The sequence below is a fragment of the Falco rusticolus genome, chromosome 4 (genome assembly GCF_015220075.1).
Source record: "Falco rusticolus isolate bFalRus1 chromosome 4, bFalRus1.pri, whole genome shotgun sequence".
Lineage (NCBI taxonomy): Eukaryota > Metazoa > Chordata > Aves > Falconiformes > Falconidae > Falco > Falco rusticolus.
This window is the reverse complement of record NC_051190.1, coordinates 45,459,533-45,476,984: the sequence shown is the minus strand read 5'-3', so window position 1 is coordinate 45,476,984 and position 17,452 is coordinate 45,459,533. Positions and strand designations below refer to the sequence as shown.

Sequence of the window (17,452 nt, the reverse complement as noted above, 5' to 3'; positions counted from 1 at the left end):
GCCAGACGTTGTGGCCACCTGCGGAGAAGTCACCCACACATTTTGGCAGGTGTGAGAGACCCTCAGGGGGAGCCAAGAGAGCCCCCAGGAGCCCCCAACTCCTGCCACAGTGGCTGACAGGAGCTGGGCAAGGCTAAGCCCCCCCCAGCTATGTAAGGAGCCCAAGGGAGCGCGGGTGCCCAGGTGGCAGGTGACATGGCACGGCAGTTTGCAGGGGACACGCAGGCAGGGCACCGCGGTGCTGCCATGCGCCCTGGCCACAGGGACCAGCAGGCGCCTGAGCTGGGCCAGCAGGGGCGTAGCCAGTGGACCAAGGGGGGTGACCACCCCCCTCTGCTCAGCATCCCTCAGACCACATCTGAAATACTATTTGGGGGAACCATGAGAAGCTGCAGCTCTCCCCTACACACCCCGGCGTGCCCGATTCTCCCCTACACACCCCGGCATGCCCGATTCTCCCCTACGCATCCCGGGGTGCCCGATTCTCCCCTACACATCCCGGCGTGCCCGATTCTCCCCTACGCATCCCGGCGTGCCCGATTCTCCCCTACGCATCCCGGGGTGCCCGATTCTCCCCTACACACCCTGGCATGCCCGATTCTCCCCTACACATCCCGGCGTGCCCGATTCTCCCCTACACACCCGGGGGTGCCCGATTCTCCCCTACGCATCCCGGGGTGCCCGATTCTCCCCTACACACCCCGGCATGCCCAATTCTCCCCTACACACCCCGGGGTGCCCGATTCTCCCCTACACACCCCGGGGTGCCCGATTCTCCCCTACGCATCCCGGCGTGCCCGATTCTCCCCTACGCATCCCGGGGTGCCCGATTCTCCCCTACGCATCCCGGGGTGCCCGATTCTCCCCTACACACCCGGGGGTGCCCGATTCTCCCCTACGCATCCCAGGGTGCCCGATTCTCCCCTACACATCCCGGCGTGCCCGATTCTCCCCTACACACCCCGGGGTGCCCGATTCTCCCCTACGCATCCCGGCGTGCCCGATTCTCCCCTACGCATCCCGGGGTGCCCGATTCTCCCCTACACACCCGGGGGTGCCCGATTCTCCCCTACGCATCCCAGGGTGCCCGATTCTCCCCTACACATCCCGGCGTGCCCGATTCTCCCCTACGCATCCCGGGGTGCCCGATTCTCCCCTACGCATCCCGGGAGCCCGATTCCCTCCCCAAAGGTACCACCCAGCATCTCCCAGAAGCCCCATTACCTCCGCCTCACCCTGCAAATCCTCCCTCGGATTCTCCCACCTCTCCAAACAACTCGAGGAAGACCAGCCCTCCCAGAACCACCCAGGACCCCCAAAGCCCCCAGGACCCCCCGGTGCCCCTTACCTCCCCTGCCATCTACCCCTCCAAACCCTGGCACCTCTAGGACCCCCTGTGCACCCAAGATGCCTCTCAGTCCCGAGACACATGAGCCCCAGCGCCCCCCACCCATCTCCTGGTCCCCACCACCCCCCACCCAGGACACTCAGCCCGTTGGTCTCCTGCTCTCCTCCTGCTCCTTGCAAGAAGCACCTGGACGTCTTGTTTCCCCACCAGAAACATCACCCAGACGGGCAGGTCAGGAGCCACTTTTATTTAGCCGAAGTGTGTGTGGAGAGGAACTGGGGGATCCCCAGCTCCCAGTAAGGGCTCAGGGGAGGTGAATAAGTATTCCTGGAGGCATAGGATTGCGGTGTGGGGGGTCTTTGTGTCCCACAGGGTCCCTACAGTCTAGGGCATTTACCCTTGGGGTGGGCACGCTGCCTGAAACCACAGGAGGAACCCATTCTGGGAGAGGGATCTGGGGGTGATTTTGTCTGATAGAGGTGCCCATGGATGCTACCTGGGGATCCCAGTATGGGGTGCGGAGCTTTTAAGCCCCCCTAAGTATTATTGGGGGTTTCAGGTGATGTCAAAGGGTCCTCAAGGCAGCTAGGGCCACGCAAGGCAGGGGGTACAGTGAGGACACAGGCTTTGAGGTCAGTATAAGCATGGGGTAAGGTGCCCCGGGTGATCCAGCGCCGAGTGCCCGGCTGGTAGGCGTGGATCAGGTGGGTGTCCTGGTAGGTCTCATGACTGTACCCTCCCAGTACGAGCAGTTCCCCCCCTAGCACAGCTGCACCCCCCACTACATGAGCATGAGGCAGGGGGCTGAGGAGGACCCAGATGTTCAGCTTGGGGCTGTAGACCTCAAAAGCCAGCTGGTCGCTGTAGCCAGTCTGCCCGTCCTGCTGGCACAGCCCCCCAGCCACGTAGAGCTGCCCACCCGCCTCCTCCATAATGTGACCAGCTCGCTGGCCATTCATGGGGGCCAGGAGAGTAGCGGGTGCACCGGGGATGTAGCGCAGCAAGGATGCCTGGCACTGGCACGCCTCATCACAGCCCCCCGACACGTAGAGGGCACCATCCAGGGCACATGCCGCGTGCCCACACAGAGCCATTGGCAGGGGCTGGCACCTCCTGCGCAAGGAGAGAGGGAGGGAGTGAAGGGCAGGTTGGGCAGGGCTGCCCCGTGGCCACTGCCTGCCCAGGAGTTCCCCAGGGAGCCATGGCTCCATGACCGCTCAGCAGGCAATGCTGGCCAACACCTAATGAACCTCAGTGGGCAGCACCAGCTCACGCGTAACGGATGCCCAAGGGGCATCACTCTTCAACACTTTGTAGACCCCAAAAGACACCATTGGTGAACCCCCAGTGGACTCCTTCAATAGACAACATTGGCCAACACCCAACAGGGCACCCAATGAACGCAGCTGGAAGATGTTTACGTGATTCATCTCATTGGCAGATGGCCATCAGACCCTCAAGTAGGGAACACGTTTGGCCAAAAACTCATTCACCACCCAACAAGCAACACTGGCCAGCACCCAATGACCCCCAAGGGACAGGGTTGCTCACCACCCAGTAGGCATCTCCCAAAGGCCACTGCAGGCCCGTTGTCCATGGGCGGCTCAGTGACCCAAAGACCACTCAGTGGGCACCACTGACCAATGCAGGGGGCTCCTAGGGCAGAGGGAAGCAGGTGTCTGTGTGGAGTGGTCTCACCTCCAGGTGTCGTTGGCCAGGTCATAGCGCTCCACCGTGTCTGTGCAGTAGAGCTCCCCCGAGCTGCCCCCCAAGGCGTAGATGAAACCCCCAAGTGCCCCAGCGGCAAAGTAGCACCTCCCACAGGTCATGCTGGCCAGGCGCTCCCAGGAGCCGTCCATGGGCTGATACCTGGGTTGGAGAGGCAAAGGGGCAAGAGGCCACCTATTACCTACAACGCCATGAGGTGGCATTGGCACCACTGAGGGCAGCAACCCACCTACAACCAGCCAGTGCCACCATGCCTTGGAGCCACATGGTCCCTTTGCATGGGAATAGCCCCTTCTCCTGGGCAACAGCAAACCCACGGTGCCCTGGGGCATCTCCAGATGGAAGCCCCCCACCCTACCCTCCAAAGGCCTACAACATCGCAGAGAAGGGGGACACCTCCCCATCCACCACCCACCCAACCCCAGAATGCCCTGGGGTCACAACTGCAATGCCTCGAGTCCATGGAGCAGCTCCAGCTCCACCAGCACCTCCGACCCCACAGTGTCCTGGTGCTGCATGGAACCTCCAGGTCCTCTGCAACCCTCACCTGTAGACGCTGGCCAAGGTGTCACGGACCCCGTAGTAGTGCTTTCCACCCAGAACGTAGAGGGCATTGCCCACCACAGCTACGGCATGGCGGAAGCGTGGGCCATCAGGAAAGTGTCCCAGTGCCCGCCACTCCACCTGCTTCACCAGCCCCACAGCACTGAGGTAGCGGTGGGCAAACCAGAGGTGTCTGCTGGGCTTTCGGGCAGCCAGGTTGGTTGTCAGCATGTCTCCACCACAGACCACCAGCACCTCTTGCAAGGAACGCACCCGGCACGGCAGCTGGGCCATGGGGGCCAAACTTGCTACCATGAGCTCGCGGAGGACCTTTGGGTCAGCTACCCCTGCGGTCACGGAGGGGACCTTCTTCAGCTCCCGGCCGGACATGAGGGCGAAGCGCACAGATGACAGGACCTCCTTGGCTAGATCCTCTTGGCCACCTCCGTTGGCCATAAGCCACCGCGATGCTGCTTCCAAAGCCTCCAGTTCGTGGAGGACATTGAGGCCGTCAGAGCGGAGGAGGCGGATGAGAAGTTGTGCAGGAAGATCCAGGAAGGCCGGCGTGGCCACCACGCTGGGGAAGGTGGCCAAGATGTAGTCCTCTGCTACGCGGCCCACCTGGGACAGACCGTAAGCCACAGCGAAGGCCAGCACGTCCAGGCCAGTTTCAGGGGTCAGCCCACGGGTGAAAACATCCAGGCAGAGGGTGAGGAGCCCCCAGGCCTGGTAGCGCAGGGAGGTCTCGGCCGCCTCCAGGACCACGGGCCACGGCCCCGCCACCGCCCCTGTGTAGGCGAAGGAGAGGAGGAGGCGCAGCTCGGCCGGGGACAGCCCGGTGGCCAGCGGGGCGGCGGGGTCGTGGGTGGCCTCTCGCATGGGGCAAGTGAAGAGGCCGCGGAAGAAGTCACAGGAGCAGCTCAGGGCCAGGCGCTGAACTAGGGGAAAGGAGGAAGATCGGTGGGGGGCAGCGGGGTCCCCTTTGCACTGTGCAGTCCCCTGGGGTGCCCTTGCCCACCCCCCTGCCACCAAGGCCCCCGCTCTCCCGAGGGGACCAGCCCCATGAGCACCTCGAGCTCCTCAGCCCCACCTGGACCTCAGCCCCCGGGAGCACCACCAGGGGACCCAACTGTCCCAGCGCACCCTGTCCCCCTCCTCAGCCCTTCCCGGGAGACCCCCACCCCCGTCTCACCTGGGATGACCTCGTCCCCTGCCCGGAGCTGGAGGTCACAGCCCAAGCCGCTGGCGTGCAGGTGCTCCATGGCTCTTAGTGTCTCCCACTGCTCCTCCAGTGGCTCGGGACCCCTGTCCTGGGGGTCACGCTCCAGCCGTGGGGCGCAGGCGGCCACCACCCGGGGAGCCCCCAGGGCCTGGGCGGCCTCCTCCACCTCCTTCTCCCGGCCATGGGGCACAGTCCCCCCGTAGGCAAAGGCCAGCACAGCCCGCCAGCCCCACAGCGTGGCCCCAGCGGGCAGGGGGACACGGGGCAGGGGGCCCTGGCGCAGCTCCCTGGTCCTGCCCTCCAGGAAGCGGAGGAAGAAGGAGCTGATGGAGGCCAGGACCACGGCATGGGCCACGTCGCCCTCCGGGCCCACGGCCACGTCCACCAGCTGTCCCGCAGCGCGGAAGTGGTCGGCCGTGGCCAGGAAGTGTCCAGCATGGCCACCGTCCCGCAGGCTCCACCGGGCTGGGGCCGGCCCCTCCGCGACCCACATCTTCCCTGTGGGAACGCAGGGAGCAGGGGGGTCAGGGCAGCAGTGCCGGCGGGGGGCACGGGGTCCCACTGCTGGCACTGCCCCATGGCAAAGGCCGCTGGAGCCATCGCCAAAGCCTCCACCCCACAGCTGAGGCCACCGGGCTCCGCTACTGCCCCATAACTGAAGTCGCTGCCCCTTGGCAAAGCGCAGCCCCGTAGGCGAGACCAAGGGGCCACGTCACTGCGCCGTCGCTGAGGCTGATGGCCCTCGTCTGCCCCACTGCTGGACCCGCAGGAGGAAGCTGCTGCCCCCCAGCCAATGCTGCTGCCCCCCAGCCCCATAGCTCAGGCCACCACCCACAGTCAAACCCTCCATTCTGCAGCAGAGGCCACCAAGCCCTTCCCCAGGCATCGCCCCATCGACAATTCCTGGTGCTCCAACAGCAGCAAAGCCACCAGCCCCGGCACAGCTCCTCGGCAAAGCTGACTGACCCCCCCCATTCGGCACGTGTCAGCATCTGCTGCACGTTGCCCGTTGTGTGTCCCGCTGCCCGTTGCGTGTCCCGCTGCCTGTTGTGTGTCACGGTGCCCGTTGCGTGTCACGGTGCCCATCACATGTCACAGTGCTTTGCACTTGCAAGTTACGTGCGACGTCGCACGTTGCGCTCCCTCTTGCACCACTTACTGCCGGGGTGCGCTGACCCTGGCGCCGTGGCACACCGGGGTGCTGCCACCCCCCCGCCCTGTCACCAGTGGTGCCCGGTACGTGGCGCACCGTGTGTGCACGGTGCCGCGTGCCCTGGCCCAGGCTGCGCGCTCTGCAGCCCAGCGTGGCGCTTGCCGCGTGCCGTGTCCTGCAGTGCTGCGTGGCGTGCCCTGCCGTGCCCTGCCATGCGCTTGTCCCCCCTTACCGCCTGCCGCTGCTCCGGGAAGCTCCTGTGACCCCCCAGGAATGTGTCTGGGTAATTATAGCCCAGATGGGACACGTGGCCTCGGCCAGGAGCTGGGAGAGGCCCGGGCGGAGGGAGGTCCGAGGCTGGGGACGGGGCAGCAGGGACACGGGGACACCGGGGCTCCCTGAGGACAGGCAGCAGAGGACAGGAATTTTTTCCCCGTCTCAGACAGCAGAAAGGTACAGGCAGGGCTGTAACCCCCAGGCTACCCTGAGCAGGTCCTGCTGGGGGGCTCTGGGCCACCAGACACCCCCCACCCCAAACCTTGCTCACCTCCAGAGCACAGGGTGATGCGTGGCCCCCTCCAAAGCCCTTAGGTGGGAGAGAAACAGCCCCCCTGCTCCCTCAGCCCCGCGGTGGGTGACACCTCCACCGCCACCCGGGTGCTGTGCTCCTGGAGCCCAGCCCCACTGAAGAGCCGGGGGTCCCCCGGCCCCAGGGAGCACGTGGGGACACCAGCCCCTTGGCACAGCCCCAAGCACCCCCAGGACCATCCTGCGCCTCCCCGGGACCCCCAGCTGCCCACAGAGAGCACACACCAGGGAGCAGCGCAGCCTGCCATGGCTGTGACCACGTGTGTCCCCTTCCCCAAGTCACACTCTGTCCCCTCCTCTGCTGTTCTTGGGTCCCCCAACCTCCTTGTCTCCTATTTCCTGATCTCCTGTGTCCCCCCATCACACCCCGCCATGTTCCCCTACCCCACGTCCTCGTATCCCCTAGTGCCCCTATTGTCTCTATTAACTCACATCCCCGTCCCCAAATGTCCCGTCCCTGCGCCCCCATATTCCCATGTGTCTCATTGAATTCTGCGTCCCCAAAGATGGTTCCACAGCCTCTCCCAGTCCGTTTTTTAAGCTTACCTACCCCAACTATTTTTTTTTCCTTCTGAAATATCCTGAGATGGTTTTTTTCCTTCTGTCTAGTTAGATCCCTTTCTGCAACTTGTGCCTGGTGTTTCTCCTCCTCTACTGTGCCCCCTGAGCCCACCTTTTCTGTAACCATTAATTTGTGAAAAAACAGCATTTGATCAGCCCTCGACCTTCCCTCCTCCAGGCTGAAGGATGCGGTTCTCACCTCTCCTCGTGCATCCTGTGCCTCAACCCTCTACACCTTCTTGGTGGCCTTGCTGGACGTGCCTCGGCTTGCACGCAGAAACGGCAACAGGACAGAGCCCTCAGGAACCTGCTCCAACCAGGGGCAGGAGAATGTTCCGGGCTCCCTTCCGACCTCAGCTATTCCCCATTTCTCACCCCAAAGCTGTGGGCTCTACACTTCCTTAAACACTTATTGGAAAAAGCCTCCAGGCTCCTCAACACCTTGTTGTGGGCAACCCATCCCTCCTGCCCCACCTCCCCCCACGCCCTCCTCATCCTTACCTAGAGCCAAGCTTCAAAACTACAGTTTTGACCCCAAACACTTAACGCTGGGCTCAGCGCGGTGCAATCCCAATCCTTGCCAAAAAATCCTGCAAAAAATCCACTCGAAACGACAAGAAACTGCTAGAAGACCAGACTGAAACCAGCAGCTGCGCCCCTCAAGCTTGCGAGTGCAACACACACGGAGGCAAAGTGCACAGGGATGGCAGCAGGAGCTTCCTCTTTGTTCCGCCTCTGTTGCATCCCAGCCCCAACACTGTCAACGGTCGGATGACATCAAAATTTTGCTGATTTGACAGTATCTTTATTACACAATGTGTTATTACATACAGCATTCAAGAGACAGCTGACAGGGAGGAACGGCTACATTTACAGCTTGGGAGGTCCCGTCAGCCGCCAGCCCTCCTTGTTGCCTATCTTCATTAGCGCGGCGGTAATTCCAAACCCCAAACACGCAGTGGTACCAGTCAAGTAACTGTGAGCTGGAAAAACCACAACAAACCATAGAAGATCTATTAGGCCACAGGGACTGTGCAGCAGACCTCGACAGATCCTGCAATTTTTCCATGAGCTACTCAGTCCCTTGACCATTATTTGGCAACAGAAATCAGAAAAGTGGTATTATTATTTTTTTTTTAAATAAGCTTTCTCATGCTTTTAGATTGTAATTTGAAATATCAGTTTCTACAATCCACCACCCTATCTCCTTACATAGGCAATCTGGAATTGCTTATCTCAGTCACAAAAATAACCATCGCTGCTTCAAATTCTAGGAAATCAAAAAAAACCCTAGGTAAATTTAAAACAAACTCTATTTCACCACAATCATAACTTAAATAAATCCCTCACATCTTGAACACTGAGTCTGAATGCCTAAAGAAAACAGAGCTGGGTAAATATCTGCAGGAGCTAATCTAGCTGGACAAGGTGCCATAGGAGCAACTGCAGCACGATCCAGCTTGTCCCTCAGAGCACGTGCAGAATTCACACGGCAGACGTTAGATTGTATTTCCCGTGTAAAGCAAGTCACATTTGTTGCCAAGAAAACTTGGATTTCCACAATGACCTTTTTTTTTTCATACCCTGCAATTTCAAGTTATAACTGGTAAGCTGTAACTGGCAGTACTGGGTCAGCTCTGGTTTCATTCTGCAGCTCGGCTTGGGGCTCTCCCTGGTGCCCTGCTGGGCGCTGTTTATGCCAGCGGACCTGTACAACGCAGCATCAATGAAACCGGAACGCGACGGAAATCTGATGCTGAGATGAATCTTTACCAAATAAGCCTGACGTCAAGATTCTGTAGCGTTTTTCCCCTAACAGAAAGGTTTCTAACACCAGAGAGGGCTTGTTTCATTGCGGGCACTGTCCACATTTACCTCTGGCACCCAAGACGGCTCCTGTTGCACAGCCGCCTATGAAATAGTTCAAGGGATCCTCCGGTTCCTCTCGGATTTGGGCACTGAGGCAGGTAGTTACGCCAAACACAGCTCCTAGTGTGGCTGTAAACAAGAGGTAAAAAACCAAAATAAAACCCCTCAAGGAACTGAGGATGAACAAAGCACATTTTTGAGATGCACCGTGCTGTACAACAGTTCCTCTGGGGAAAAAGAGGAAAATGAAGCAAGATCTGCTTTTGACCACCCAGGAGCATCACATCCTAGCCACTGCAGTGAGATTCGGCATTATGCAAGCCCCATCCCGGTTCCTTCTGGCACCTTCTCTGGTCCAGCCAGGCACCCACCCCGGTGCTGTGCGGGTCCTGCACCAGCAGGCGCAGCTCAGCCGTTGGCTGGATCCCCAGGACCTGCTGCGGGCCAGCACACCAGGCAGGGTGTGCGAATGGCTATGGACAAACCCCACTGCATCCAGCTCGGTTCCCTTCCAGACGGGGCAGTGGGGCAGCCCCCAGGCAGCCAGGGGGTAAGAGAAGGGGGGGAGGGGGGGTGTTTCCCTGAAACACAGCTCCAATCCAGCCTCCCAGGGATCAGGCAGAGAAACGGACAACTCTGCTCTCTTTAAGGTCACTTTGTGCTGGCACTTTACTCCTCTGCCTGCCTGGGGCTTGCAATGATTTTGGGATAGTTAGAAAAATGGATTGAGTTTGTAAATTATTTTCTAAAACCGATTCTGAAATTAAGAATTTTGAACTGAACTAGGAAACCACAGAAGCAGCATTGTCTTGCCCGCTGAATTACACACCTCACCCCATCAGACCCTACATCTATCTAACTGCAAACTTCTGCAAACAGCGGTGTCAAGCAAACACACAAAAAAATCTTTTTATGTTTGTAATACAAGTTCCTGGTCATGAAGGACCCATCTGCAGACTTCAGCTCATCTTTCTGGGGAACAACAGAAATGTCCCGAATAAAAATTGTCCATCTGTATGGTAAACTCGTAAACCACAAGCTCATTAGAAACCTATGCAGTTTTTCAGCAGAAAATGCAATTATGCTGATCCTAAAATCAACTGAAAAAAGCACTGAAGAACCAAAACCCACAGACCAAGGATGGCATTTCAGCTTCCCTGCCTTCTCTGCTTTGGGCCAAGGAGTCTGTAGGCAAAAGACATGGCTTCAGGCCACCAGGTCTGGCCCCTTAACACTGGGCAGGACAGCCCTTCTTCAGGTGTGGGAATTGGGAAGAGGACGCAGCATGCTGGTTTACGATTACGGGATTTATTGAAATCCTAATTGATTGTAGAAGAATTATAGAGGAATGAAGGCAGGTTAATTAACATTGATAATATACAGCGGTGGGCTGGCTGACGGGGATAATGTGCAGCTGTGGCTGGTTCCTGCTGAGTAGTTAAATAGCTCTAAGGGGTATGGAAGGGATGGACTGAATGAAGAGGAGCACTGGATGAAGAGAGGCCTGGAAGAAGCAGAGGGAGCAGAGAGAGTGCCTTGGATGTAGGAGAGGCCCTGGGAGAAGCAGGGGGCTGGGATGAGGAGAGGCCGGCTGGCAAAGGAGCCGGGAGAAGGAAGAATCCAGACGCAGCAGAGGCAAGAAGCAGGGTGGGCTGGCCTGAAGGGGATGGAGAAACAGCGCGGGCAGGAGATGAACCTTTGAAACCTCGTGGGGGCTGGTGGCTGTGCTGGGGCAAGGCGTGGGATCTGCTTGTTGGAGTTAACCTGGGATGGGGGGGAAAAGCCTTGTTGCAGCCGGCGAGTTGGGACAGTGCTGCGACAGGGAGGGGGGGAGGCCAGGCCCGACGGCCCGTGCTCGTGGACACCAGGCCCGGTGGGGGAAGCCCCGCGGAGGCGGCCCGGGGGGGGGGCAGGCCAGCCCCTTACCCATGGTGGCGGTGTCCCCCGCTGCCATCTGCAAGGCGGCCAGGGCGGAGCTGGGCTGCTGCAGGATGATGCGGTAGGCCGAGCCCAGCAGGCCTGCAACACAGGACGGCGTCAATCAGCGCGGCCCCGCTGCCGCCCTCCGCCGCCGCCCCCACCCCCCCCCCCCCGGTCCCCCGGGGCTCACCGGCGGCGGCGCCCACGCGTGTGGTGAGCCAGGCGCGGCGCGGGCACTCCTCGCCCTCGGGCCCGTCCCAGTACCCCGCCATGGCGCCGCAAGGGCACGGCCGCGCGCACAGCTCTCGCGAGAGCCCGGGGCCGCCCCGCCCGCTCAGCACCGCCCCCGGGGCGGGGCCGGGACGAGGGGCGGGGCCGCCGGCAGGGGCCGGGTGAAGGCGCCGCGCCGAGCTGGGGGTGGGTCCCGGAGCAGCGGGCGCGGCGGGCGCCGGCACTCCCCGTGCCTGAGCCCCGGTGCCGCACGGCCGGGCAGGCTGCGGGCCCCGGCCGCATCCGTGCTGCCTGCGGCGGCGGGGTTAGTGTTTTTTTTGCAGTTTTTTCATGTGTTCGTTTGGGTTTTTGGTGTGTTTTGGGTGTGGGTTTTTTTTTTTTTTTGCTTTTAGGGGCTATAATTATAACGAAGTAGCACTGGGATGATTTGCGGTGCACTTCCAAGGCCAGCCATGGCCCCAGCTGTCTCCGTGGCCTGTTACACTTGCATCATTCATTTTTTTCCCCTTCTGAAATAACCCAGATGCTTTGACCCCAGCTCTACTGCCCTTATATAGTAACATCCGTCGTTGTTTTTCCAGTTACTTTCAGTTTGTGACTAAGAACGCTGAACAACCCCCCTGCACTCCCCCTGTGCCCTCCCTCCAGCCCAGCTCACCCCACCGAGGTGACTCCTGGAGCCCAACAAAGTCCATAAAGCGAGTGATGCTCAGCTCAAGCTTTCTCACCCCTGTCTATTTCTCATTCCCCTGTACACTGAACTTACTAAATACTTAATTTGTGCATTTCTCAATTAAGCCAGGGTCCCCCCAGCACCTCTTTTCTGGACAGGATCTCAAAGCAGCTGGAAGGAGCTAGCTACTTGCCCCAGGTTACCCCAAGAAACAGCTGTTTGTTACCAGCACTTACAAACACCCCCCAGCCAGGCCCCTGGTCCCTGCCCGGTGCAGGGGGCGTATAACAAGGGAATAATCCTGGCCCTTGCATCCAGCAAGAGTGCTGCTCCCCCTGCACCCCCAGAAGGTGGCTGTTCTTACAGCTGCAAACTGAACTGCACACAAGCACGAGGCACGCACGGGCCCTCCGTTCTAGGCGGCAGGTGCAGGGCCCTGTCACCCTCCAGCACCCAAATATATTGACTCCAAATATTTTATCATTATCTAATCAAAATTAGTTATCTATCATAATCCCAAAGATATTGACTCCAAATATTTCATTGTTATCAATATAATTATCTATTGTAATCCAACATAAGTATTTATCACATAATTTATCTATGAGAATCCCAAATATGGACTCCAAATATTTCATCATCAATAATTATAAGCCCAAATATATTGACTCAAAATATTTTATTGTTATCTAACCATAACTATTTATCATATATAATTACTTATCATAATTCCAAATATATTGGCTCCAAATACTTTATCATGATCTCCTCAATTATCATAATCCCAATTATCTTGACTCCAAATATTTTATTATCTAACCGTAATTACATATGTACCGTAATCCCAGTTAGCTGACACAGGGAGTATCAGGTCCCGTAATCGTGACTTACAAGCATGCATCTTACAAGCTGCAAATAACCATTTCCTTCACCTCTGAACCCCTTTTAGAACAGAGGACAGAACCACCCAGCAGCAAGTCACATTCAGAACATCTCCCCCTCCTCCCCCCTTCCAGAGGTTTCTGTATGGCTTTATCCCAGACCTACCCGCTGACCTGACCCCACCAGAAAAGGGATTTTACCGTGTCTGCAAGCCGGAGCCATCAGCGGTCAATACAATGAGCATTTCCCACGCGCACAATTAGTGCAGAGCCTTGGGGGCTGCTCAGCAGTTACCAGCAGGAAGTTCCCCAGCCTGGCCAATACCCGCCGGTCTCTTGCCCAGGAGGACATCACCTACAGCATTACTGTTGGCTCTTCCCACGTTTCGTGAGAAGCCAAGGCAAGCCAGCAGAACACTGGGAACGCTTAAAACGCACCCCAACTCCATCCACAGACACCCCTGGAAAAGCCACTCACTGCCCACCCCCAGCAACACAGTTACCAGCGCTCCCGATGCCAAAAATCACCTTTCTTATCTTTAAGCCCTCGGAAGGAGGCAATCAAAAGGGAACTCAGATTACTATCTTCAAATGAGACACAAATGATCTTCGAGCACAGCTTTGCAAGGCACCTGCACCGTAAACCAGCAGCCAAGAATTAAGATTGACTTTTAGTTCACCAATTCTCTGAGCACCAATGTTGCTCTGTGCAAATCTTTGCAGAAAATGACCTTTTATTTTATTTTAAAATAAAAATTGTTTATTTTAAAATACCTTTATAACGCTGTCTGAATTTAGCTGCTACCCACATAAACCAAACTCCGGAGTCAGTTAAGTCAGTGCACAGAAAGACCAAAGAACAAGGGGAGAAAAGCACACAGTGAAAAGTCAGTTTAATGAAATCTTGCATGACAAATTATGGCAATTATCATAATTGGAATTCCTAAAACTAGAGAAGATTATGGGGAAACATGGTAGACTTTCAAATATGTAACATGTTTCTAGAAAGGAAATAAACCATTTTCTACACTCACTGGGAGAACAAGAGGCCAGTCAAACTGCAGAATGGGACGCATCAGGAACAGTCATTTATGGCAGCAACACCGAAGCAATGGAATCGATACCTCAGTGACTGGGAACAGGGGGGACAGTCATTACAGAGAGGTTTTTTTAATTCCTGCAGGCTTCTAACAGTCTGGACACCTGCCCTGCCCGGTTTCAGTGGAGGACTGCTGAGGACTAGTTTATTTAGATCTTTCCCTGCCCTGTCTCCTTAAGTTGCATATCATACATTGGGAACTGGACCACAGAAAGATGTTGTGACTACACATTGCCTTACCTTAATGTTTGCATTTCCTGTGCGTGTAACGTTATTTGAAATTTTTACGGATAAGAGGTTTACTTCTGGTTTTACTAACACCACTGTTCTTGCAACATTTTCCTGTTCAGGCATGCTCAACTTTGTTACGCTCTTCAGTCTTTTTTTTTTTTCCTAGAAAATTTGAAAGGCTGTGCCATCAGTCAGCAGCCAGAACAAGATGTACAGGAATTGGTAACAACATCCACACACTAACAGGCCTAAAAGCAAAGATGTAGCAGGAGGATGATACAAGGGGAAGATTGTTGTAAGGCAGCAAACCTGGTTATCATCAACCTCGCTTCTAACAGCCCAGCGCAGGGCTCGGGGCATTTTTTCTTTGCTTGTTTTCTGATAAAAGTTTCAATGTGGTTCCCACATACGCTCCCATAGGGCAGTCTTACACAAATCTTTCAAAACACATGGGCATTATCTGGTTTTACCTGTCACTAGTTGACTAAGGTTTAAAGCAGAGAGTGAAATAAGTTTTGCTCTGCCCTAATAACGTCTTGCTGGGCAGGGCTTGAACTCAATCTGTGCCCAGTCCTGGGGGTGGTTCACAGCAGTATTGCCCTCTTCACTACAAACATATATGCAATTCTGGCTGAAATAATTTTTTTGTATCAGTAAATAGTTGCCTGATTTATTATTTTTTTTTTTCAGAATGCAGTAGGTGACTCCACACCACCACTAAACCCCAAAGCAAGCACGCTTACTCCGTTTTTCTGGATCTTCATGCACACAGCATCAATTTCATTTTAGGCAAAGCACCTCAAAGTGAGACCCTGCGGGGAGCCCACAGGGTTTGGGACCAGGAGGTAACACCCGTTTCTCCACAAGTAGGCTCTGCTGGCCACGACACATTCATTTTCTTTCTGCTGACAACAAGCAGCGTTACACTGCAAGGCTGTTTGAAGAGAGTAGTTTACATCTGAGTATCTCGGTGTAAGAAGATCCAAGATCCAAAATGCAGATGACTTATCTGAACACACAGAAGTTCCCCAGACCTTGTGATGCAGAAACAGTTGCGCAGGTGGGTGTTAAGACACATGCTTCTGTTAGTGAGAAGGGGTGCATCAATAGGTTTGTGCATGGTTAAAACACCCCGTAACTGTAAGGAAGGAAAAAAAAACCAACCCAAAATGCAGAAAGGCATGAGCAGACAATCCAGAGAAATCACAATTGCACTGGCACAGCTAATCATTAGCCCTTTTCACTCCCTGAAAAAGGAATCAGAGCTGTTCCTTCAACAGGCTACGGGGAAAAGCAAAGCACCCCCCTGCCCCAACAGCTTCAGCCCCCAACAATGATTAACAGCAATTAACAGGTAAAAACATGTTCTTGATTCCTGGTGAAGAAAACCGGGTTTCATTATAATAGAGGCAATAAGGACCGTTTTGCTATTTGAGTAATTTCCAAGTTGCTTTTGTGCTACAACCTGGCTTTTCATTTTCAATTCATGCTACATTAAATTCTTCCCCTTTAATTTTCTTTTAAATGGTGCATTTTAGATCTCCTTAACCTACAGGAGAAAGAGCAAGCAAGGTAAGAAATAATCTCTCAGTAAACTATTTATAAAGTAGAACATTTTGGGGAATTTATAGGGAAGGTGACCTGGTCACTGGTCTTAGTGACTACCAAATTCCAGCTTTCCTGGACAACAATATACCATATGTTTTCACAACAAAATGAGCCTAAATTTTCACACAGAAGGCCAAAATTGTTAGAAAACATCCAAAGCAAAAAGTGAGTTACGGTTACAGTAGGAGTACTTCAGAATTACACACAGGAAAACACATTCTTGCTTTTATTTTGGTGGAACAGAATACAATATCCTTCAGCCCAAACTATTCAAAGCTGGCAATGTTACCTTTTTCTTCATGCTGCAAGACTTCAGGAAACAGAACAGGGATAGGAAGGGTTAGAAGTTAATTTTCTATTTAAGGCCGTTAATTCAGCGAGATATTTAATGTACTCAACTTTAAGCATGAATAGTTGCATTGACTTCAGTAAGATTATTCACATGTAGTTAAGTCAGGCAAGTGCTTAAATGGCTTGTTGAATCAAGCCATTAAATGAGAGCTGCTTTATTATACAGATTTTAATGGCTGACAAAGCTCATTACATGAGCCTATTTTATTCTTCCAAGGGCTAACAGCTGTTTCCTCATCAACTTTTCTGAAGGTGTAACCTGCATGCCTCCTACACTTCATTGTAGCCACAGAAACATAATTTTCTAAGAAAAATTGTATGCAACATCTATTATATATAGTGGCTTAGCTCTCCCTTAAATAGTAACAGAAAAGAACAGTACAAAACAATAGTTTCACTTTTTCAACACACAAGAGCATCTTATTGAAAAACTAAAATAAAAAAGTATCACCACAATATAAATCCCCAAATAATAATAATGAAATGGGAAGAAAGAAAAAGTTAGCAAAACGTCCTGTGGACTTTAAAGTCTCTTATTACCGCATTAAAAAAAAAAGCTTTTCTGGTGAACCACAATGTTTTGTTTCTCTGTTTACAAACCCACTAGACAGGGAACAACGGTGTCTACAACCTACGTTGGGATTAAAAGGTAAAAACATAATCTGCCCGATCTGCAGTCCAAAAAAAAAAAAGAATGAACCCCAAAGGGCCATCAGTGAGCGTAGGAACTGGTGAGGACACGGCTTCCCTGCAGGTGGCAGAGACTCATAAGGGGGGAGGAGGGTTTACGAAAGCAGAATTCGAGTTGGAACCGTGTCGGAAAGTTCTATCTCGGAGGCCTGCAAGACATGAACTACTGAAGAAACAGTCAAAAGGTCCCAATGAAAAGCTGTGACAAGCTGTAATGTGCCATTTCAATTACAAGGAAGAGGGGAAATGTTTGGTTTTCTTTTTTTTTTTTTTGGCTCATCAATATGATGAGCTTTCACATCCCAAACCACATTCAGGTAGTTTCCAAGTCTGCTTTTTTTGTGTGGAATCTACTGATCCAGACCAAAAAACCAAACAAACAGAACAGGGATGCACAGTTCTTAAGTCCTGGAGCCTTCAACACTGCCTGAAATAATAGCTGGCCTGGGGTATCCAGAGATGCCTGCAAGATGGTGTTCATAGCAGCCTTGCAAGCAGATCGGCTCACATCTGCTATGTGCTGCCAACATTCTGCCCATCACCTTCATCATTAGGACCTGAAACAAACAAAGTAGGTCTTTGTCATAATACATTTTGTTTCTTGCCTTACAAGAGACCCTACCCGAGAAGCCTAGAGAAGCATCAGATTTAGGATTTCAATGACAGATGAGAACAGGAGAGTTCCCCCTCCCCCTGCTTTGTGTCCTCCTTCTCCAGATTTAAGCTGTCTGCTGCAGAATTCTATGCCATTGACTG

The 17,452-nt window shown here is 54.4% G+C and overlaps 3 protein-coding genes and 1 long non-coding RNA gene across 5 annotated transcripts in view; 1 reads left to right on the top strand and 3 right to left on the bottom strand.

The window, feature by feature from the left end:
* Window positions 1–1,596: 1,596 nt before the first annotated feature.
* Window positions 1,597–5,334, bottom strand: KLHL33 (kelch like family member 33). The gene is made up of 4 exons (XM_037385873.1): window positions 4,812–5,334; window positions 3,624–4,557; window positions 3,047–3,217; window positions 1,597–2,461 (listed from the first exon to the last, which is right to left on the bottom strand). The coding sequence occupies exons 1-4, from the start codon at window positions 5,332–5,334 to the stop codon at window positions 1,885–1,887; spliced, it is 2,205 nt and encodes a 734-aa protein (XP_037241770.1). The 3' UTR covers window positions 1,597–1,884.
* Window positions 5,335–7,926: 2,592 nt separating this feature from the next.
* On the bottom strand, window positions 7,927–11,259 carry NDUFA11 (NADH:ubiquinone oxidoreductase subunit A11). Its single transcript, XM_037386649.1, has 4 exons — window positions 11,123–11,259; window positions 10,939–11,031; window positions 9,019–9,141; window positions 7,927–8,126 (listed from the first exon to the last, which is right to left on the bottom strand). Exons 1-4 carry the CDS (start codon window positions 11,202–11,204, stop codon window positions 8,014–8,016), a joined length of 411 nt encoding a protein of 136 aa, XP_037242546.1. The 5' UTR covers window positions 11,205–11,259; the 3' UTR covers window positions 7,927–8,013.
* Window positions 11,260–11,408: 149 nt separating this feature from the next.
* LOC119146316 lies at window positions 11,409–15,243 on the top strand. Its single transcript, XR_005103703.1, has 2 exons — window positions 11,409–11,467; window positions 12,786–15,243. It is a non-coding gene; the product is annotated as an uncharacterized LOC119146316 (long non-coding RNA).
* RANBP3 (RAN binding protein 3) overlaps window positions 14,190–17,452 on the bottom strand; it is a 48,246-nt gene continuing 44,983 nt past the window's right edge. For both annotated transcript variants that reach the window (XM_037383813.1, XM_037383814.1), the window contains one exon: window positions 14,190–17,253. In XM_037383813.1, coding sequence (XP_037239710.1) covers window positions 17,210–17,253 — 44 coding nt within the window. In that variant the 3' untranslated portion in view covers window positions 14,190–17,209. The remainder of the gene's footprint in view (window positions 17,254–17,452) is intronic.

What these genes read in the sequence shown, in the direction of transcription:
- KLHL33 (XM_037385873.1), bottom strand. Translation starts at nt 5,334, where the DNA reads ATGTGGGTCGCGGAGGGGCCGGCCCCAGCCCGGTGGAGCCTGCGGGAC. An exon ending in AGGGGACGAGGTCATCCCAG is followed by an intron (nt 4,558 to 4,811) that starts GTGAGACGGGGG and finishes CCTTTCCCCTAG; the next exon opens with TTCAGCGCCTGGCCCTGAGC. An exon ending in ACCTTGGCCAGCGTCTACAG is followed by an intron (nt 3,218 to 3,623) that starts GTGAGGGTTGCA and finishes TCTCCAACCCAG; the next exon opens with GTATCAGCCCATGGACGGCT.
- NDUFA11 (XM_037386649.1), bottom strand. Translation starts at nt 11,204, where the DNA reads ATGGCGGGGTACTGGGACGGGCCCGAGGGCGAGGAGTGCCCGCGCCGC. An exon ending in ACGCGTGGGCGCCGCCGCCG is followed by an intron (nt 11,032 to 11,122) that starts GTGAGCCCCGGG and finishes CCTGTGTTGCAG; the next exon opens with GCCTGCTGGGCTCGGCCTAC. An exon ending in GGGGGACACCGCCACCATGG is followed by an intron (nt 9,142 to 10,938) that starts GTAAGGGGCTGG and finishes TCTTGTTTACAG; the next exon opens with CCACACTAGGAGCTGTGTTT.